The sequence below is a fragment of the Haliaeetus leucocephalus genome, unplaced genomic scaffold, assembly GCF_000737465.1.
Source record: "Haliaeetus leucocephalus isolate CR32 unplaced genomic scaffold, Haliaeetus_leucocephalus-4.0 Scaffold156, whole genome shotgun sequence".
Taxonomy (NCBI): Eukaryota; Metazoa; Chordata; class Aves; order Accipitriformes; family Accipitridae; genus Haliaeetus; species Haliaeetus leucocephalus.
Window position 1 is genome coordinate 1,929,069 of NW_010972592.1, and position 23,364 is coordinate 1,952,432.

Here is a 23,364-nt window from a genome sequence, read left to right on the forward strand (position 1 = left end):
AAAATAAATCCCTTTTAAGCAGCTTTTTATTTGTAGTGGCATGATTTATGCTTCCTGGCATGGATGCTACCTGCGCAAGGAAGCATGCATTTACTGAGCTCTGTCTGCATGCAACTTATTTCAAGCTGATGGTGGTTTGTGACTTGTTTATAAATAGTTTTAACTTGAATAAAATCTGTGCTGAAGAGAATAGTGAATAGTGGCTTCTACTTTACTGATATTCATTAATTATATTGCATTTATTACTGTCTAGAGGACATAATAGTAAGAGCGTAGTCACTTGAAGATGGTGAAAGATTGCTTTTTTTTTTTTTCCTGTGTCGTGATAAGTTTTAGGAAAATAGATTTTCCTTTTATTGAACTTCCCTCTGGATTTTCAGAAGTTTCTCTTCAGATCTAATTTCACTTTCATTCTAGATATTGTAGCATTATCCAGTTCTTAAAAAATTCTTTCCTGTGCCTGGAGAGAGGTGTTGGATAACAGCCTCGCTGGAACAGCATAGTTGTCAGATTGTATGGAAGAGAGCGAGTAAATGTTATGTGTGATGGGGGGGGGGGGGGTTTTGTGCCAGTATGAAAATACTGGTGATAATGGGCATTGATCAGTATGCTAATCTGAGGGAGAGACACATCACAAATTTTTTTTTAATGTTCCTGAAATCACATGTTTGTCAGATTAGAAAGCTATGGTACATGGTTTGAAAAGAAATTACTATTTCTTCCATCTGAGTACCTCTAAAAATACATATTTAGAATGAAAGTATATATTTATTAGAAGTTTCTAAAAGTGGAAAGACAATGTCATCTTAGGTGGGGAGGATTTTTGTTTGTGCTTTGTCTTTTAATTATTTGCTCAGTCCCAGCCATATATCCGCTCAGTTCCCATGCATGTTTTTCCCAGACAATCCAATAGGATGTTTGTCAGTGACATTAGCATCAAAGCTGAGACTGACACAGGATCAGCACTGTATGGGTTAGGCTTAGCACTTTTCCTCTGGTAAGGACCAGGCAAATTTTTATTAAAATGGCTCATCTAGACTTTTTCACGGTTGCAACAGAGAGAAAATATTTTAGAAGCAAGAGAATGTTGTTGTAAAATAGTAAATCTTTGCAGGAAGAGATGGGAAAAATGCATTGTCAGGAAATATGTGGATCTCTCTTAACCATTAGGATTTCAGCAAAGTCTTTCTCCCCACCCCCCAGTCTTCAATTCTTTGCAAAGCAACACTGAGATTCCCACAGAGCAGGTTTATGCTTACAAAGAGTAATAAAGCAAATAATTTTGAGACAGACAGGTCTTGATCCAGGCCAAATTTTTATTAGATAGTTTTCCTGAAAATTGAGGGACACCTCATCAATAATACCTAGTTTGTTGAAATTCAGTTTGGGTTATCTTTAAGAAATACCATTTGGGTCAGATGTTTAAATACCCTGATCAAGGCTGCTGCTCTTTAATCAGCTGACTGGAAGCCCAGCTGAACTTACACAGATGTAATATTGGTCCTGGAATTGGATCATTTGTGTCACTTCAAAATGCTTGATTGTAAGAGCGTGTTTTAAGAGTTGTACAATAACTCAGTACGCCTATGAGAGCATGTATTTAAATGAAGCTAGCAAAAGTTTAGATATTTAACAGATGGAAACCTAGAGCAGATTACGTTGAACTATAGATCCACCTACTGAAGAGACATGAAAAACTGTAAGTGGGAATTGTTGGGTTTGCCTGTTAATTCAAGAAGAATCAAGAAAGGGAGGTAGGATTTGAGCACTGTGGTTCCTGTCATCCAAACACCTCATCATGCTTAAACTTTAGATTTAATTAACAGTATCTTTAAAAAATTGTAATTGTAGATACTGTATAGTATTCTTTGGGGAGCCTATCATGTTATTGAAAGGCTACAAATACATAACAAAAGTCTATTTTCAAATAGACTCATGCTTTGTGTGCCAGAAATGCAGTATAGCAATACGTGTTCACAATCCCTTCTCCTTTATCCCCCCTCAAAAGCTAAAAAATCAATTCTGTGGCAGAACTTGGAACAAATCTTTAAGTCTCATTGTCAGCAAAATGTTATCTGGCCAAAGTTGTACCAGTACAAAGTTCTGTATTGTTCTTGTAAGGATACAGCTACTTGGGTCTGTAATTTGACAGCAGTACTACATACGAAGAATTTGGTTATATCAATGGAAAATTGAGTCTCTTGCTCTTTGTGAGAAATAACTTCATTTGGTGTTTTCAAGGCATATTTGGAGGCTGTGGGAAACTTGACTTGCTGGCACTTGTTTCACTCTTCTGTCAATCTAGTGAGTGATATTAGCATCTGTCCGTAAAGAGTCATGTGTGCCTGTTGCTGTAGGAAGGAAAATGTTTTTAGCTGTTTTAAAAAAGATGAATATGTCCTTAGGGAGAAATTGTGGTGGTGGTTAGGGATTCCAGCTGATCAATCTTGCAGGCATATAAAAGATCCAGGCTGCAGCAGAAGGAAATTTTCCAAAGAATGCAGGAGAAATTTTTACAGTAAATATCTGCATGGCATAGAGAGAGTTAAGAGGCATTTCTCCCTCCAGCCAAACTGTGAACATATTTAGGTCAAGTGCAGTGAGAAGATCCATAGGAAAAAATGACCAGTTGGCATCACAGTCTTGAAACAAATGACTGTAGGAAGCATCGGCATGTTCCTGAAATATTCCTTAGTTTCTAAACGCTTCCTTTGCTGTTATTTGAAGGGGTTATTTATTGTGATGGAGTTGGTATTGTAATAACATCTAGAGATCTTAACCAAGTTTAGGGCATGAGTGTCAGGCACTTGGCAAGATGTGATTAAGAGACGGTGGAAGTGAAGGATACAAAATGAAAGATTTTTGTGTGTTGAAACTGCAGTTTCTTTCTTTCAGCAGTTTTTGTCATATTTTTGGTGTTGGGGGGGTTGTATTGTAAAGGGTAGATAATAGGGGGGGATGAACTAATGGAAACGAAAGGATATGAAAGATAAAAGAAGAAACTGTAAGATGCGTGGGGAAGATGTGTTAGGGAAAGAGCAGCATTCAGATTATTATGAATTTTAAGTTGTTTTTCCCCAGCCCAGCTAGCACAGATTTAATCAGGTATGGTAAATGGCATGTTGACCTAAGGCTCATTTCTTTTCTTAGCAAATTATGAAGGATCGGTGGATGAATGTTGGCCATGAAGAAGAAGAACTAAAGCCATATACTGAGCCTGAACCAGATTTCAATGACACCAAGAGAATAGGTAAGACTTCTACAAGGATGTTGCATCTGATGCACATAGGCAATTTTATCTTGTAAGTCAAACTAAACTCTTTTACCAAATTTGAGATACAATCTCATCATACAAGTAAAATGTTTTCTTTTTATTTAAATGAGAAATTTCATTACAATGTCCTCCTTAGAACTACTGCTGTGACTTCACTGAGCTGATGTGAATCTCTACAAGCACAGCAAAAGACAAGATTACAGAATTCAACAAGCAGAAGGAAACTTTCTTTTTTTTGAGGACAATGATTTTTATCCACCATGGTTGGAGAAAGATACTCTGTTGGCCCTGTAGCTATTCATGCTTTCTATTTGCCAGTGTTTTATTTGGTTGTTGAGTAACATTTAATGTTGAATAATGTTGAGCTATGTTGAATAACATAGCTGAGAGTTTTCAAGAAGAAAATAACAATGAAAGAGGGGAGTTATAGCCTTTTTGATTTTGCACAGCAAAGATGATGCTGGTTGAGTTGAATCCTAGTTATCTGTTAAATTATAAGGATTTTTTTCTGTTATCATTGTTCTTAAGTTGTCAGTAAACCCAAGCACTTATTCTGCTAATGTATCTAGCTTTTTTTACTTCTAGACATTATGGTCACAATGGGCTTCTCAAGAGAAGAAATTCATGAGTCTTTAGTAAACCAAAAGTACGATGAAGTCATGGCTACTTATCTGCTTCTAGGTAGAAAACCACCTGAAGTAAGTGCTACCTAACTTACATCTTCTCTTTTGGCCTTTATATCTGGCTGGGTTGAATAGTCTGGCTGTGGATGTTCTTATGAACTATTTTGTAACATCTCTTAAAAAATATTGTGATAGATAACTTATTAATGTCTTTCCCTTTTCATATCTTCTTGCATATCTTGTTAGTTCCCATATGAAGAAATAGATTGAATGTAGTATCTTCACATTTGCTTGTAAATATGTTTAATTGCTTTTTAAAAAAGCTTGCTGTTAATCTGAAGTGGCATGACTTCTAAGTGCTGAGTCTTCTTCCTGTTGTGTTTACAGTTAAAATCTTAAATAGTTAATTTGACTAGAGCAATTATTCTTCTAACTACTAAGATGTGACGTCCTTTATTTCTCAGAAATGTACTCATGCTTTCTCACTCATATACTATATTATAGTATATTTTATTATTTAATAAATAATTGCATCATAGTCATTAATAAATTTGTGATAGAAAATCTTTTGACTGTTTTGTAACTAGAGGGATCTGTAGATCTTTTGGGACCACAGGGATTTTTGAGAAATCAAGCTGAGACCAAGGCTTGCTTTTTGAAGGAGGGCTTTGTGGTTTTTTTTCCCTGCTGCTTCATTGGCCTTCCTTCCTTTCCAAGATAGTGTAGATCTGATATATGCATCTTTAAGTGCATTTTCACACAACATCTCTGAACCAGTGTTCCCTTGTGATGGCAGAGCATGGAGGGAATCTGTCTAAAATGATTTTGATTCAAACTGCTTGGAAGAGGGTATTTGTCTTTTCTACTGCTCTTACTTACAACTTAGGCTTCTTAGATACCAACAAACCAGTGGCGGAGTTACATACCTTATAAAGATGTGTTGAAGGCAATAAAGAATCCTTGAATCAGTAGTACTTGGGGTTTTTTTATCCCTTCTGACTCAATCTGATGCATTTTGAAATTGTTCTGAAGCTAAAAAAGCTCTTTAAGCTTAAAAAAAAAAAAAAAAAAAAAAAGGCCAGGGAAGCCATTCTTTGGCTTTGGTTTTAAGATAGCACAGTTTTTGTTACTGTCAAGATTCTTCTAATTTTATTTTGAGCATTCATTAACTTCTTAGCTTTAGCTGTGTATTTTTAAAGCACATTAAACACAGATTAAGTGATAAAATTAATCTTGAAGAAAATTAAACTCTGGATACAATTTTAAATTTAAAAATAAATGCCTGTGATTGGAACTCTTCACTTTATTTATGCCATAAAAGTACCAATAATATTGAATTTTGTTTATGCTTTGAAAAACTGTTTTTCTTGTAGTTTGAAGGAGGTGAGTCCTTGTCCAGCAGCAACTTGGGTCAAAGGTCTCGTCCTAGCAGCGACCTCAACAACAGTTCTGTGCAGTCTCCTGCTCACCTGAAGGTCCAGCGGAGTATATCAACAAATCAGAAACAGCGGCGGTTCAGTGATCATGGTGGGGATGACATTCCAACAAGTAAAGTAACATACACAATTTAAGTCTGAATGTGCAGTGTCTTGCGAACCTGGCAGGTCCACCACTCTGTGCATTTGTTGTGTATCTCATTGTGCTCCGCTGTGATGCTTTTATTTGTATGAACGCTTCTATGGTAAATCTGGGTCAATGTAATTTACTGATTTAATTTTTTGGACTTGTTACTTGGTTGACTCACTAAAGAAGAGCTTGAGGATGTTTCCTGTTTAGGACGTAATGGCAAAATATTGGTCTGGATAAACTCAAAGGCAGCAAACTGTGACATTTATCACTACATTTGGAGTTGGGGCCAAATTGTTTGTTTCCAAGAGACAACAATTTTACCAAGTATTCAGGAAACATTTTCAGGTGAAAGTAATTACATCAAAAAGGAATGCATATTTAAAACATTAAATGAAAGGTGATTTTTTTTTTTTTTTTCCCTTGGAGAACTATTAAATTACTAGAAATATTTGTAAAATATTTGGCGCTTTGCCTAATTTACATTGTTATTTCTAATTTTTTTCCCCATTTTTTTTTTTACTATTTTACTCTGTGTTAGTGTGGTGATGGTGGTGTTCAAAAAAAGTAACCAATATTGTGAAGATCATCAGCTGATGTGATTTTATTTCAAGGGAATGTAAAATTCTACTGATGGAGGTTTTGCCCCAAAGCATTTTAAAGAATGATGAGGGGGAAAGAATTGTAATTTTTCCAAATATAAACATGCTTTTAAACAAAGTAGTTTTAGGGTTTTCAGGGGAACAGGATTTTTCATAGTGTTCAGAGGAAAAGATACGAGGCAAAAAGTACCAAAAAAACCCAATTTGAAAAGTATCCTCTAATTCCTTTTTTAATAATATTGCACAAATTGCGTGGGTTTAAAATGAGAATTAAAACACTATTCTATGTTTTACTTATTGATGTGAAATGGGAACTAATTCTGAACTGCAAATTGGTAATGAAGACAAAGTGGGTAAAAAGAATATAGCCTGTCAAAGCTCAATTTAATAGGTTGGTATATGTGCTGAGTTTGTAGTCATAGTTGTTCAAATGCTTTTTTTGGCCTCGGGAATTATATTTAGACTATTTTGGCCAAGAAAAATGCAGTGATTATTTTTAGATATTTATTAATACTGGTTTTATTTGGCAGTTGGTCCCTCAATTCCTCCTGCTGTGTCATACACGAAAAGGGCTCAGGCAAATAGTGTGGAAAGTGAACAGAAAGAAGACTGGGACAAGGATGTCTCACGCAAACTTAGCAGCACTACAGTGGGATCCAAAGGAGAGATGGCTGCAAGTCCACTTGTGGGTCCAGAAAGAAAGAAATCAACTACAGTTCCCAGTGTGAGTGTGTGTGCTTTTGGCTTGTTATATTTATTTTTCCCTATTTAAACAAAATCTGCAGTATAAGGTTACTATAGACATAATGGTTACTGAATAAGCCACTAAGTCTATTTCTGGTAACTTTTGCTGGCAGACAGAAATAGACTACAGTGGATGTCTTTTAAAATAAACCTTTCCCTTCCCCCACAACTTTACTTTTTCTAACACTAATATAACAGTAAGCACGAGAACGTCTGCACTTGAGCAAACTGAAGATCTGTCAAGACAAATAGTGGATATTTAGGGAAAGAACATAATAACAGAGCCAATACAGAGTGCTCTTTTTCTGGTTTCTAACGCTTGTGTATCTACAAGGAAGTCAAGGGACTTCCTCAATGAGAGATTTCACCTGAATAATCCCACGTAATATCCCTCATGAACTTTTTCCTCTGTAAATTTGTCTGTTTAGCTTTCTGAAACCACTTCGTTTTGGACTTCAGAAATGGGGTGAGGTGAGGGAGAACAACCCACTTGTTCCCTGGTGTGTGCACCTGTTGATGTTATGAATTACAACCTGGTTCTTGTATTAAGAAATTATTAATTTGCTAGCTCTTCTGTTATGATATCATTCGTAGCTTTGTAAACCACTATCATATTACTGCCTCAGACATCTTTGTTCCAAATAAGAGAGTCTGTCCCTCCTAATGTGAAAGCATCTGTTTTGCCTTGTAGAAGTTCCATGTGCAGTACTATTGGTGTTTAGGATACACAAAGAAAAAATATTGCATAGTGTTTAAACAGCTACTTAGGAGCAAGAGTTAATGTGAAGAAAAAAAAAAAAGAAATATGCATGAATCATAATTTTAAGATTCAAGTACGCTTTTTGCTATTTCAGGGACATGCTGTATTAAATGCAAAAATTCTGGCCATCTTTTAGTACAGTAGGTGGGCAGCAGAATTCTCATTGTCCTTTGGGATTCTATGTGCTTGGATATTCCAGGATGATGATATGCATTTCTGCTAGTATTCTCTTTAAACAAAATAAATGCTGAAGTTCATTTAACTCTTAATATTCTGCAGGCTGTGTCTGCAATACATCCACAGATGCTTTAAACATTTTTTTATTTTTATTTTTTTTCAGATTTTACGTAGAGTTTCTTCCCCCCCACAAAGAGTCTATGAAATTATGGCTGTGTGGATTGCATGCAGGAACTTTGAGTCTTCTAAGATTAGATTTCATATCTGAGCTTTCCCAAAACTATATTGCCCCAAAGCTGATTACAGTCATGTATGGTACAAGCTGATATGTCAAGAGCATTTCTCTGCTTTGTGAGAACTGATTAAATGGAGTATCTTTGCTATGAAAAATGAGAAATTTATTTACTTGCTAATGGCAACTTCAGTATTTGTACATTTTTAGCTCTGTTACTATTTTGGGGACTTTGTGATGGGCATGATTAAGGAATAGTGGTGTCTGATACTGCAGCAGTAGTTAAGGTTGAGCAGCTTACACAAAAAAAATGAATTTGTTTTAAAAAACTCAAACATTTAAAATGAACAAAGCTAATGTGGGTAGTGTTAAAGTACTTTTATGTAACTTTGAGGGTGATACGATGTTGGGGAAGGCAGGATTTCTTAAAAACATATTTATCACCATCATCATATTAGTCTAACTTAGGAGAGTTTAATTTCAGAAACAGTTACTCCAGTTGTTAATCTCCCTTACGAGTTGGCTTTGAAGCAGTTTATTCAGTAGTCTCTGTGGGGTGATACTAATGCTGAAAAACTGTAGATGAGGGAGAACTAAACACAGAGTAAATCTTGCAGAGTTCATGATGTCCTGCAGTACCCAAGTTTAGTATATTTGAAATCTTTTGCATGCATCAGTATGGAATGTTAGCACTTTGCAAAACTCTCCCACCCCAAATTCAGTATGTACTGTATTAAAACCCGAGAATTGTATGTCATATACTGAAAGTAAGTCTTAAGCAGCTAATCTGTGCATGGCAGGGCGAGGAGGAGAATGTAGGTATTTTATGAAGTGTGTGCAAACTGAAATTAGTAACAGAAGGAAAGTCCTGTCAGTATTTGTTGCTACAAGACCTTTTTGCCATGTTATCTGTATCATAATTTCTGGGTCGACTGACACACATAGATAATATTTTCATTTTTTTCTTGAAAACTCTTTTGACAGGGGGCAACAAAGAACTCTAGTTGGCAACTTAATCTGCACAGGGAAGCCTGTCAGCCAGCCAGATAGATGTGTTCTCTGCAATTCTAGTTTGTTCCTTTGATCCTAGAGACAAATAATTCAGTAACATAGTATGTGGAAATTGGATAATACTACTTAGTAAAGCAAGTGTCAGCAAAATTAAATTTCTCTGCGTTTTCTTTTAGCATACTCTCAAAGGTACAGTAATAAGATGGTGAATGAGCTATTGGAAAAAATAGCTGATGATATAAATGATTTGTGTCAACAGATTAATTTAGTACATTTGAAGACATTAAGAATATACATAAATGGCTGAAACTCTATTTTGATTTGCTTCCAATGCTTACATTTTTGTACAACATAACATACAGTAGAAGAAAGTATTTAATTTAATTTTAGTCCTAATTTTATTCTAGAATAATGTATTTTCTGGTAGTGGAATGACAAGGAGGAATACTTACGTTTGTGAACGTTCTTCAGATCGCTATTCTGCAATACAGAATGGGAAGGACAACAGGTATTCTTCAACTTTTCTTGCTTATAAATTTGGGTACAAAAACTGAGGCATAGAAAAGAAGCAGGTTATGCAATTAATCAATACCATTATGAAGCATGGTGTGAAATATGTAAAGTCCAACTGTGTGTTTTCATCTCATCTTCCACCACAGTTTCTAGGTTTCTATTGCAGTTTATAACTAAACGTGTAGATCTGCCTTTGCCTCTTTTTTTTTTTTATGGAATCACATTTATTACCAGGGGTTGTCTTCCAACACAGAGTAAAGTAACTATGCTCACAACTAAGTAGGCAAGTCTGTTGGAGACCATCAGATGGATCACCCTAACAGTGATCCTTTTTCATTTCTTCTGGTAATCACTCAAAAAGTTGAAATTGTTAAGACTTGACGATCCTTTTTGATATCATTTCTTGGCCTAAATAATATTTTAGTAGTGATGGTAACCAATTTGTATCTGTATGTGGGATGATAATTACACTCAGTTTAGTATATTTTGTTAAATACTATTGTATTTAACACTGCCACAATTACTGGTTTTTAAAATATGTTCTCTGTTCATCCTTGGTGTTAACCCCTGTACCTGACTGAAAAATAAAACATTGGCTTTAATGGAGAGTGATAAAAACTATTTTTTTTTTAGTTTAAAGTAATAGATCTTATTCTGATTTTTTTTTTTTTTTTTTAAAGCTATTTAAATAAAACAGTTACAGTAAAATGAACCAAAAAATCCCTAGCATGAAATAACATAATCTAGAAAACTAGTTTGGTTTTGTTTTCTGTCTTAGTGTTTGAATTTTTTAATGATGCATTTAATTTTGGAAATAGGAAAAGTATAGAGCTGTTGATATATACTAAAATGATGAGCTATGGAACATGTAAAGTACAGCTATTTAAAGTGCTTTAAGGAGGTAATTTCAAATTATTAGATGGGTGCTTTCAAAAGTGTCTTTCCAAATTTTTGTGTATAGTTTAAAATATTTGAACAAAGTTTGTAACAGTCCTTTCTTAAAAAGAAAGAGGATAACATACATTTTTTAGATTTAGGGTTAAAATATATATACTAAAATAATTTTCTGGTCTCGCAAGGATTGATAAAGTTTTTATTTTAATAGATTTAATAGCAAGACCACTATAATGAGAATTATATTTTATTTCAAAGTTTTTCATTTTACAGTTTATATTTAAATTTTTTTCTACAGTATTGAAGAGACAGACAATTCTTAATCCCTGTTCCTTTCATGAGTGCAATGAATATGCTCAGCTCTTTGAGTGTGTTCTGAAAAATGAAGGAGAACAATTTTCTTTTGAGTTGTATATTTTCCTTTCCTACAATACATTGTGTTACAGCTGAATTTGGATTTGGTGTAGCTGAACATCTTGTGTCATTGGATTATTCATCCAAAATTTTTACCTCTTTGCTACAAATATTATTTAGCTTTGGGACTGTTGTTGCTAATACATTATTAACGCAATTTTGTTTATGCTTGTAGAGGCAAAGCTGTAGTTTGGCTTAAGTCATTTGACTTTTGTTTTAAAAATTAATAACACAATTGTTTTGCCGCTGCTTTCATTTTCTTCCTCACCACTTAGGCAAAGCAGAAATAAAAGTACCAGTAGAAGGAACTATATTTTGAAAGGGTTGGCTCAGCCTAGCAGTGGCTGGGATAGTCCAGAGGAGGTGCTTTAAAAACACAGTCACTTCCAAGTGATAATATGACAGCAGTTCCAAATGTTTCAAATCTTAGGTGTTTGAGTTTTAACTGAAAATAAGGGCATTCCCTTCACAAAAGGAGATTCTATTTAATCAATCTATTTGTCTTTTGCGAATTTCTTTTTCAGTATTTTTTACTATTTCCATGTATTCTTTGTAGTCTTTCTTCACTAGTTTGAATAATGTGTGTGTAAGCTTTAATCTTGGGAGGAATGAAAAGGCCTAATTTCACATATGGTGATTTGATTTGTGGATGAACATAATTTTCTCAGAATTCTGTATCCTTTACTTTAGCTGACTAAGGCAGCCCAGTCACTCAGTCTTCTGGTTATTTAAACAGCACTTCCTATGTTCTAAAAGAAAAAATTAGTTGTTATTTTACCTGTTTTCTGTGGGTTTTTACACTAACCTCTCTTCTCCCTTTTCATTTGTGTCTCTCCTGCCTTGCTGTCGTGGTAAAAGCCTAACAGAAATGTCTGCGAGTAGCACATCTTCTGCAGGCTCTGCAGTAGCTTCTGCTGTATCAACACGGCCTCGACATCAAAAGTCTATGTCTGCCTCTGGTCATCCTATAAAAGTTACACTGCCAACCATCAAAGATGGCACTGAAGCTTACCGACCAAGGTAACAAATTGATTATTATTTCTTTAATGCTGTGCACTTTAAAAATGTTGTTCAGTTCACGATATACTTCAATATGTTTGTAAGCTATTCAAAACTGTCACGTTGCATTCTGTTTCAAAACAGTAGCTTACTCAAGTAGTGTGGGTATTACAGATGATTGAAGCCCGATTTTGTTCATCACACATGTTTGCATACAGTTAAAGAAGTTCCTTGACTGCCTCCCTCTGGAAGCTTCTGGAAAACTTAAGTAGTTAAAAATTTAACTAATTTAGACAGGACTGTTCAACACTGGCCACCATGAATTCAAATGAAATACTGAAATGTTAACCTCTTGATTTTGTAGATTGCTAGGCTCATTTCTGTCGAAAAGCACCATAGTATAGTTGCTCTTGCTATTAAATGCCCAAATAGCTTTATACATTTATTTGTGCCAGATAATTACTTAAGAAGTATCTGTTAAGTTTTTGGAGTGCTTGTGTGTTAAAGGTTTTGATGAACATATTTTTCCGGAAGAGGGCTGGGAACACTTTCAGATCTTACTACAGACTTTTCTACCTTTTTCCTTTGTCCTGTTATCTGTGTATACTTTTTCAACTGCTCTTAATACTTGAGATAATTTGATTTTACAATGAAAATCTCTCTTGATTATTTCTAAGTAAGAATCATAGAAGCAAATCAGTAGCAGATTCAGGTTTTAAAAAAAAAAAAAAAAAATCAAGAGCGGGGTTTTTTTCCTATCTTTGAAAAATGGTTGTCGTGTAGGAGGGTTTCTAGCATAGTCTTTCTCTTTATTTATGCTTCTGTTTTCCCAGCAGTGCAACTCAAAGAGTGCCTGCTGCTTCCCCGTCTGCTCATAGTATTAGCACTACCACTCCAGACCGAACCCGCTTTCCTCGGGGGAGTTCAAGTCGAAGCACTTTCCATGGTGAGCAGCTAAGGGAGCGGCGTAATGCCACTTACAATGGACCGCCCGCCTCACCATCACATGAAACCGGTGCTTTTGCACATGCTAGAAGAGGGACATCAACTGGTATAATAAGCAAGATAACTTCCAAGTTTGTTCGCAGGTTAGTACCTCGATTTTTAAGAGAAAAAAAAAAAGCAGCCCAGCCTATAACTAGGGCCATAATTGCAAAGTCATTGAGAATTTCCAGTAAATGTAAATCTAGTTAGAATGCTGCTTGTTTTGTGTGTTCCTTCCAGAGCCTGCCTTGTTTTACTTCTCTGTGTATATTGTAACCATTATGTTTCACCGGCTATTCTGCTTCTTTATCTTAAAGGAGCAAGAGAACACTACTCAAAAGGGTTTTTTGCTGGTTTTACAGCTAAATTACAAAGATACTACAATTAAGTTAAGTTCATTTGATTTTAAATACTGAAAGCAGTGACTTAAAAATGAGTCATTATTTAACGTTAACAATATTTTACTTTTTTTAACTGGGTGCAGTTTGTTGCAAGGGCTAGATTTACAATTATTTTATTGCTGTGCTTAGAGGGAATAGGTATTAACAAATTATTTCAGGGAATTCTAAAATTTGTGAATAAATGAGAAGCTTAGAAGTGGGCATTAGTCTGGATGTCTGGAAATACTAATATTTCAGTATCCTGCAGCCTCGCATATCATGTTACCAGATTCTTCAAACATAAGTTCAGGATTCTGAAAGAAGAAAACCCACACATCCTGGAGCTGTGTTCACTCCTGTGATGATGCTAACAGTAACAATACTGTGAGGAGAGGTGCTGGGAAAGATTTTTCAAATACACTCTTTAATATCAAGTGACTGTTGACTTAGCAGTCACAATAGTTTTCCCAAAAGGGGACTTAATTTTCAGTTTGCCTCTTTCTAATGGTGATATACGTATAACTCTTAAGCCTACTTATGGATGTGTCCATACTGCATTATTGTCAGTTTTACAACAGAATTATATCTTGGAAACCTCTATTTTCTTTGCAGAATCATGCTGTTATGTACTGGATTCTATCATTTATGTGTTTTAAAAAAAAAAAAAAAAGATAAATTCAAAGCTAGGTTAAGCTAGTAGTTGCAAATCTGTAAGTAAAATATTAATTGTGTAAGGTGATATTACAAGGGAAAAGAAGAGAGAAAACTAGAAATGCAGTGATGTTCCTCATAAAATTGATTTAACCTGGTGAGCTGATAGTGCATCAGTGTGTGTCTAAGTAATACCTCCTATGATGACCTAAAAAAAAAAAAAAAGTATATGAATGATTTTCTTTTTTCAGAAACCTGAAGATACAGGACTATGATCCTCCATTATTGGTATCTCCAGCACTTACATAGTTGGGGGGAGAGAGTTTGTTCTCTGTTTTCTAAAAAGAAGAAAAAAAAAAGTTAACAGTGAAGTTGGTCAACTGTGTTTTCAGTGTAGATTTCCAAATGGGAAGAAAGCTATTTTCTGCTAAGTAACTAACCAATTTCAAGAGCACAGGCTGTTTTTTTGCATTATAGCTCATTATTTCAAGGAATGGTATCTTGAATTTTTTTGAAGTCAGATCAAAGAATTAATATTGCCATTATGTTAAACTACAATATTAAAATAATATTGTAAACTTTGCATTTAGAATTAAGATATTATAAATTTATGTATTTTAGAATGATCTTTTCTATAGAACACTTTTATACAATTTCCTATTGTGTTTTATACTGCTAGAAATACATTTTCCTATAATGAAGGCCTTGTATGGTTTTTGTTTATTTTGTTGCTGGTGGGGCTTTTTTGTTGGCGTTTGGGGGGTTTTTGTTGTGTTGTTTTGGTTTGGGTTTTGGGGTTTTTTGTTTTTTTTTAACTTTGGGTTGTTTAAGACTTCTAGTGCCTGGGTTTACATGGGTGGAGATTTGGGGGGGTGGGGGGGTTGCTGTGCTTTTAGTTGGATCACATAACTGCATGCCTTTTAACTTCTGTACTGTTCAGGAAATAATGGTTTAAAGAATACTTTGATTAGAAAGTGTCATGAAAGACTTTTTTTTACTATCTTTTGGCAAAGGTAAATGCCTTTTCTGGTAAGTATATAAAATAAATGCATAACGACTATGCTTAATGAATAGGGTATTGGAAGTATTTCATATCAATGGTTTATGTCAAATGATACTTCTCTGATGTTAGTTACTAAAGTATTTGTGTTTTGAAGGTATTAATTAGCTAATTGAAATTTGGTGCTAAAATGTTTGTACAGCAGCACTAGGAATGCACGTAAGTGGCTTATACAATCTATGGATATTTTTCAAGCTGCTTCAGACTAAAAAGGCATAATATAAAACTGTTCCTTGGTAAAGCACACCTCTAATTCAACAAGATAAGAAGATATGTTTAAGCTCAAGCTCACCGGTAATCTTACCGAAGTCAATGTAACAGCTGATTTGCTTAAAGTTAAGCAGACGTTGAAGTAACCTTTCTGAACTGGGCTCCAAACATTTGGTCTCAGAAACTCTTAGGCACGTCCTGTCTTTAATTACTTGAGTGTGCTTAAGCATGGGCATGTACCTAAGTGGTTTCAGGACTGAGGTCTAAAGGCCTGGCCCAGAAGGGTGCAGAGCGGAGCCTTCCTGGACCACGTTGATCAACTGCTCCTCTGTGCTTGCTGGAATTACATGTGGCCATTGCTCTGTCTGCAGTAGGTTGAGAACAAAGTGTTAATTTTACCATCAGTTTTAAAAAAATTAAACAATTACATGTCAGAGCTGAAAGAAGTTAAGGTACCATAAAGGGAAACTAAAATTACAGCTGTGAAAAAATACTATTAAACAGTATTAGGCTTGACATTATTATACTGATTTTTTTATTTATTATTTTTTTTGTTCAGTAGCTATTTAACGTTGTTCTAGATGTAGGTTTTCTTAACTTTTATTTTTCACCTTTATCATTGAATCTCAACCTTAACTTTGTTTTGAGGGATCCAAGTGAAGGCGAAGCCAGTGGCAGAACTGACACCTCAAGGTGAGGAGCCACTATTAATACTTCGCTCCTAGGTCTTTCGCATCAAGGTTTAAGTGATTTCTTAAAGATTTTTAATCAGGATGTAAAACAGAATAGTGCTTAAGTAATCTGCATTTCAAAAATGCTTTCTATTTGGGGGGAGGGGGTTTTGGTGAGGTCCTTTATTCCTCATTTTTGCTTTCTTGCGAAGTATTTAATATAAAACTTTATTTAAGCATATTCCTTTGAATAATAAAGCCCCCTGTAGGAGTTAACCAGTCATTTAGGCACTTAAAATCATGTTTTGGCTTACAAATATTTAATGGTGTTTACTTTTGGTTTCAGTGGAAAATGTAGTATACTTTGTGTGTGTCTGTGTGTATATATGTATATATTAAATTATTACTATAGCTACATACTGTGTTCATTACTAAAGCTGCTGTTTGCCAGAAGTAAACACCTTATAGTCCCTGAGAAATGAATGTCACTTTGCACTGAGAAATAAAGTGACATTCAGACAAAAAGGGTGGTGACTGCTAAATACTGAATTTGTATGGCAACCACTGTACACAGATCTATAGATGCTTTGTTAGTAATAAAGCATTCCTTCATATGCTCATTCTCCAGTATATCTGCTCTTTTGCCATGTTTCAGCATTTGGTTCTGCATATTTGGTGTGCTTAGCACAGTGCATAATTTTTTATTTTTATGCTCTCTAATGAACAGGCATTGTAGTTTGCATTCTAAACTGGTCACTTACGGAAAGTATCGACTTAGTTTTCAAAACAGAAAGCCTTTATTTAAAAAAAAAAAGCAGCACATTCTTAACAGGATACATTGTATAATACACAATGCATTTTATCTACATTAGCCCTTTTCAATTCAAAGTCTATTAGCTGTCGAATTCATGATGTGGAAAGGGAAAAGAGATTAATCAAATGTTCAAATGAAATGAAGTGTGAAGTTGCTTTCAGCTCTTGCTTTCATTCTCTAGCTTCCTCTACTTTTTGTCATCCTACAGTGTCTGTTTTGGGCTAAAAGTCGTTTGGGATCTTATCCCTGCCATGCTCTATCCCTTAATATCGATGTGGTTCTCTGGGGATCACACTGAAAGTTAAATTAAAATACTTGTTTTGACTCCTCTCTGAATAGCGACAGTTTATAGACTATCAAAATGAGAACAGCACCTTTCCCCAGTGATGGATGGGGAGGTATTGGGCATCTTAAGTACCTGGGACAAGAACAGAAATAGTTGGCTGTGGAATTACTTTAATTAGTGCTGTTTCTCAAAATGCTTTCTACAATGGAATAAGTAATCTATTCATTAAGGAAGCGTCAGAGTAAGAACACTCATTGGAAAGTACTCCCTTGAAATTTTGTCCAAGTCATTGCATCAGCTAAAATACTTTACGTCTGCATGTTAGTGTTTTTTCTGTGACAACGCTGCTGGCTGTGTACTCAACTGGTTGACAAACCAGCAGTTTAGAACCAAATTGGAGCACAAAATTCTGCTTCATCAGTTAAAATAAAGCCCGTTGTTATAGGGTCTTTTTACACAGAGAGAGGTCAAAAATAAATAATAAATGCAAAAGGGGGGAAAGGCAGAAAAGAGGGGAGGGAATTAACTGAAGACTTGTGAATCGCAGGGTGGGATTTCTTCCTCTGCTGCTTTTACAGTATGATTTATGCTTCAGGATTGTGTCCCTCAACTTCAGTTTTGTTGGTGTATGGCATGCTCCAGACCATGAAATCAGCAGAACTTCAGTCATGCTTTCACATAGATTCCACTTTCTTTGGAGCAGTATGGAGTAACGTGTGTCTGCTGCAGTTACCATTGCACATGTCATCAGAACATTTTAGAGCAGGGGTTTCCAAACTTGCTTTGCTTGTGTGCCACTGCACCAGGGGCACACTGCACACTTGTGTGCCACTGCACCAGTGCTGGTCGCAGCTCCCAGTGCTATGCCAAAGCGCACATGTGTGCAGGAGATGGTGCAGAACTGTTCCAACAGTATCCATCTAACTCTTTGAATTAGCTTGTGTGTGACTAGTGGTGTGTCAATCGCAGTTTAGAAACCCCTGTTCAAGAACTGTATTTCTCTTCTATCTCTTGGTTATACTGCTTTTATTTTTGACTGTTCTGTATGTCACTTCTTCCAGGAGTGCTTCTGGGGAGCCAAAAGACAGAGAGAAGGAGGATAGCAAAGATTCGAAGCCACGCTCCTTGCGGTTCACATGGAGTATGAAGACCACTAGTTCTATGGACCCGAACGATATGATGCGAGAGATTCGGAAAGTGTTAGATGCTAATAACTGTGATTACGAACAAAAAGAGAGGTTTTTGCTCTTCTGTGTTCACGGTGATGCACGACAAGATAGCCTTGTTCAGTGGGAGATGGAAGTCTGCAAACTGCCACGATTGTCGCTCAATGGAGTTCGTTTCAAGAGAATATCTGGGACTTCTATCGCATTTAAGAACATTGCATCCAAGATAGCAAACGAGCTTAAGCTGTAAAGAGAACCTACATTTTTTTGGGATCAGGGAAGATTCATACATGATCTACACTTTGAATGTACTGGTTACGCCTAATGTGATTGGCCTGTGAAACTCCCCATGTAGAAATTGCCCTTATTGCAATAAGGTTATACATAGTTATTCAGAATTGTAAAGTTAAATCCAGTATGACCTATATTAAATAACTGTAGCTAAAAAAGTTATGTTCACATGTACAGGTAAGTATATAGAGCATTCTGTTCATTTTATGTTCATAGAGTTGTATAATAAAAAGATGACTGCTTAAATTCAGATCTTGTATAGTTGTCTAGATTTCTGCACAGAAATGTATGTTTGATGCTTTGAGTTGGAAAAGTTCTTCCCTATCATTTACATTTTTGGTGGTTTTTATAAGTCTTACCTCTATCATGCGTTTTTTAAAAAACTTGTCCTGAGTCAAATGCACAAAAGTAGTTTTCACAACCGTAGCATGACCATTTTTAATTAAAGATTGTTCATGATTTGAACCAAAAGTCGATGAATAATTGGCTTTTGTTCTGTGCGAGACTGTTCCTGCTTATCTTTGGCTCTTATCCTTGTTATTGGACAGTGTTTAGTTGAAAAAAATACAAACATGTTTACAGTGTTGGCACTTACAGTTTAAAATCTTTGTTCTGCCTTGGGCCAGCTCAGAGCTGTGGGGGAACAGAAACCAGGTGTAAGTGATGTTCTGTCTGCAAATTACAGTGCTTACTCCCATGGCCCGTTAATAAATGTAGCACCAAAATGGAGAACCGTAATTATTTCATTTGAATATCATGGTGTAAAATATCACTTGTTAGCTGCCTTCAGAATACTATAAATTCCATTTTATGGAAATACATTAATATTGGGACTGTTTAATAGCACAAGATAATCTGAAGTGTTGACCAATTGTGTAAGTTGATAATACCACCTCAGGAATTAGCTTGGCTTTTGGAACATGTGCCCCCAAAGAGTACATGAAATTCCACATAATATTTTACAGCTAAACATACCTTGTTTATAATGATAAATTGTTGATTTATGCTTTCGTGGTTGTACAGTTTGTTCCCATGTAACCTGTTTGTGTTTAATATTTTACCAGATTTCTTGTATTTATTCCACATCATTATGCCTGTAATGTGCAGCTTTGTAATTAGGCACTTGCCTACAGAAAAGAAAAGAAAAAAAAAAAACCACGTTTTTTTCCTTCATGATTAATGATTATAAACTATGTAAAACCACTAGTACTGGTACATTTTAATACTTGTTATTTTGTACTGAATTAACCATAGAGGTTGGTTGTGCAATGTTATTTAATGTCGTAATTACTGTAATATCAACATATGGGCCCCATCTGCACACTCTTGTGAAGAATAGAAAGTTCATTAAGAAATTGTCACTTTAAAAAATAAAAATCAAAAAAAAAGCTGTGGTAAACTCTGTAACCCTAAGTTAGAAGGCTGTAAGTGTAGTAAATGTGCCATTCTCTAATGGCTTCTTGACCGAGATGGACTTTACATACTGTACTGTGATGTAGCTTTCCTATGTAACAGTTATGTTCGGAAATGGACGTGTATTGTTGCCTTAGAAAAAGGGTGGTGTTTGGAAAGAAAGAACTGTAGCCCCTTTTCTTTTTTTATCTGATGTTCATTGAAACAAAATCTGATGCAAGTCATCTTGATTCACTGGTGCACTCTATTAAAACTTACTTGAACAGTTCTCATACTAAAATACTTGTTGTTTGCCCTTTATACAAAGCACAATAATTACTGCAGGTAGCAAAATAGTCAAAAGGTGTACGGGCTTCATCTTCCACACCGTGTGAATTCAGGATTAGCATTGCATCGGTTCTGTGGTCCTGCGCTGTCCAGAAAGTACCAGTGGTTTAGCACTTCTTAGAAATGGATGTCCAGGAGCTTTTCCAGAAATTCACCAAAAATCAGCGTCCGGAGGGGTTTGTGTGTCTGCTCAATTTACCTGTAAATGTCCATGCATGTTCAATGATCCTTGAAAATACACCACTGGAACATAATGTCCATGATGTTAATCCAAGATAATGTATAAACTTAGTCATGAAACAAAACCCCTTGCCTTTTCGGAAGGTTCAGTGGAAAAAATATAGGTCATGCTGTAAGACCATAGATTAAGTACTTAAGATAGCTTCCTGCTTTGCATGCCGTATTTTTACACGGCTAACTTTGCCCTAGATTGTCGCTGGTTTTCAGCGCTTGATGTAACCAGAGGTGTATTAATGTTCCATGAAACACAGATAGCATTTCCAGAGAACAGAAGTTACAGATTTTAGTTCAACTCTCCCACAAAACACTGCACCCCAAAGTGCCAATTCAATGTTTCTATATAGACAGTTTGCAAACGGTATTATTTCCAGTAACTGCCAGCAGTGTGAAACTGCCCCAATTCCCAAACCCTGCTGACCTCCTTCCTTCTTCTGCCCTGTTGGCAGATGAGCTGCGAACCACCTTACGCTCTCAATAGCAAATACACCAAGTGCTTCAGCGAGGGCACAATCTGAGTGTGAAAGGTGTAGCTGCACCCAGACACCTCATTTGGCTTTCCAGATCTCCTCTTTGTGGCAGGAGTAAGATGGGAAGATCCAAGAAAGGTACTTTTTCAGAACCGCTGGTTTTATTGGCAAGCAGAGCGTAGTTGGTATGGAAATCAGTGAGATGTTGGATGCTGAATCCTCAATGCCTGGTTTTTGGGTCCTTCAACAGCTGCCGTGTTACGTACCTGTTACGTGCAAGTTACTCTTTGGCTAAGAGGGGGATAAGAACATTTACATCCAAAATGCAGCTTGACTTTCATGTGGGAGGGGATCAGTGGCATTTTATTAGCACGGCTTTAACTTGAGAAATCCGAAAGACAGTTAAATGCCACATCATGTTCCACAGCTCCGGGAAGGGCTGGGGATGGCTGGGATCGTCAGAGGGCTTATGTATTCAGTTGTAATTTCTTGGCAGCATTTCCAGGGGGTGTTTGGGGTGAGGGGTGGGGGCGAGCAGTTAGACTAGCGCATGATTCTGCTTTGGGTGGGGGTTGTTTTTTTCACTTTATTTCTTTATTTACAGTATAGAGACACTTCCAAACTAAGTAGATCCCTTTTCATGCAGTCCAATTTAAAACATTAAAATGTATATAGATCAATGAAAGGACTACAAAAGTTCATTCCAGCTTCCGTAGATGAAAAGTAATGCTTGAGAACAAAGTGGCATCATTGCCATATAGTTACGATGATGCCAAAATTCCATGAGGTGTTACACATGAGACTTTCGATACCTGGTGTCATATACCTGAGAGGTAGCTTAGACCTCTTAATCTCAGAACGTGGTTCCCCTGCCGCCATGCAAACAGAGACAGTAAATCTCAATTGAGAGATCTGTTCTCTGGGGTTTTGATAGTTGAACTCGGGGAAAATGAAACAAGCTCATGAGGTACAAACCCAGTCTGTGGGGAAAGGCCAGCCCCTCTTGAGAAGACAGACTATCTTTTACCATCTTTGCACTTCTCGCTTAGGGGCAAAGTATACATTCAGTAATGGATCTATAAATAGAAAACCTAGATGTAAACACTTCTCAAAGCCCCAGAAAAATATTAATGCATTTTTCAAGTTAGCTCGAGGTGCTTGAGGTTAACAAGATGAAAGATCCCATTCAACAGCTGCTTACAGATTATTGGTATTTTATTTGTTGATGCTGCTGCTTAATCAGCATCGAGCAATTACTTCACCCCTCAAACTACCTAAGAAAGTAGCACCTTAAAATCTACAGCAACACATTAGAGCATGCAAAATTTATCTCCTATACCTTGCTGCTTCAGGCCCTACCATGTGATTAGTGTTAAAGCAGGTACTTGGGACAGGACCTACGGTGCTACTCAGTCTCACAGTCTCTACAGTGTTTAGGACATACCTACACCTCCAGGACGTTGGCAAGTTGAGCATCTGGCTCCAGGAGGTGGGGGAGAGAACTGGGTGGGTCAGAAACGGGCCCTTGCAGGCGCTGCCGCAGCCAGAGCCCGGAGGAAGGAGAAGCTCTGAGGACCACGCGTGGTCTGTGGTAGGTGTCCGTCTGGGACCGGTACTCGGAGCATGTCCTGGGTTTAGGTCTCCACCTCATCCTTCTGTAGAGTTAAATTAAAAACCTGACGATGGTAACAGGAGTGGTGACGCCTTTAAATATAAAATAGGGGAAGGGGTAGAGCACTTTTCCCGTAGTGACAGACCTGGGACTTAGCTCGCGTCTTCCACCCCTCAGAGGGTTGGCCGAGGTGTCCGTTACACTGCTTTCTGGCTGGAGCCGTGACGATGGCGAAGCACCATCCTTGGGGCGGGTAACCATGCTGGGTGCAGGATTTGCTTGCTGAATGTTAAAGAGCGCATCAGACATAGGTTCAAGGCTTCGTTCCTTAGTAAGAAAAATCCACGGTAAAGGATTAGTCTGTCCCCTTATCGCACCTGCTTGTCTGAAGTATTTGTATATGCGTCAAATGTTGATAAATATGCCACCTGGTTTAATAAATAATATTGATCCTCCCTGTGCAATTTTGCATTTCTTGACCGACCCCAGCTACACGAACCCGGCTTAGGAAGTGCAGTTGTTAAACTGCAGCCCACCCAGCGACAGAGGCGCGTGGCCCTCAGCCTCCCCCTGCACCTGGGCAAAAACCAGGGAGAAACTTTGCCCTTCAGCGAAGACTTCCGAACCTTCCCCCTGCCCGGGGGCAGCACAACGGAGCCCAGTACGCCGGAGACGCTGTTCGCCCGAGCTCCCGGCAGGACCACCTGTAACAGGGGGATTACCAGGGAGTCTGGCGTTTTGTTTCGGAGGGGAAGAAGAGCGTGGCCTCCCGAAGCCGCTGCCGGCGTGGAGCGGTGCGTGCGATGCCAGGGAAGGAGCTACCTCAGCCTTCGCCAGCGGTCGGGGCGCGGAGGCCGCAGCGGCCGCCTGTCCCACCGCTAGCGACAGGGTGGGCTTGCCCTCTGCCGAGCTGCCGCGGGGCGAGTGGTGGGCTTCCCGCAGCGAACCCCCGGCTTTCCCCAGCAAGGCGGGACACGGTTTGC

The 23,364-nt window shown here is 37.1% G+C and overlaps 1 protein-coding gene across 4 annotated transcripts in view; it reads left to right on the plus strand.

The window, feature by feature from the left end:
• The window catches only part of MARK1 (MAP/microtubule affinity-regulating kinase 1), a 36,385-nt gene extending 17,506 nt beyond the window's left edge, over positions 1-18,879 (plus strand). Inside the window, exons 9-17 of one of the 4 annotated variants that reach the window (XM_010562151.1) lie at positions 3,151-3,250; positions 3,860-3,972; positions 5,271-5,424; positions 6,596-6,789; positions 9,397-9,497; positions 11,669-11,830; positions 12,646-12,897; positions 15,743-15,787; positions 17,927-18,879. In XM_010562151.1, the coding sequence (XP_010560453.1) occupies positions 3,151-3,250; positions 3,860-3,972; positions 5,271-5,424; positions 6,596-6,789; positions 9,397-9,497; positions 11,669-11,830; positions 12,646-12,897; positions 15,743-15,787; positions 17,927-18,281 (1,476 nt within the window). In that variant the 3' untranslated portion in view covers positions 18,282-18,879. Of the gene's footprint in view, positions 1-3,150; positions 3,251-3,859; positions 3,973-5,270; positions 5,446-6,595; positions 6,790-9,396; positions 9,498-11,668; positions 11,831-12,642; positions 12,898-15,742; positions 15,788-17,926 lie in introns of all 4 variants that reach the window. The other 3 variants (XM_010562152.1, XM_010562150.1, XM_010562153.1) reach the window with 3 other exon arrangements.
• Positions 18,880-23,364: the final 4,485 nt, after the last annotated feature.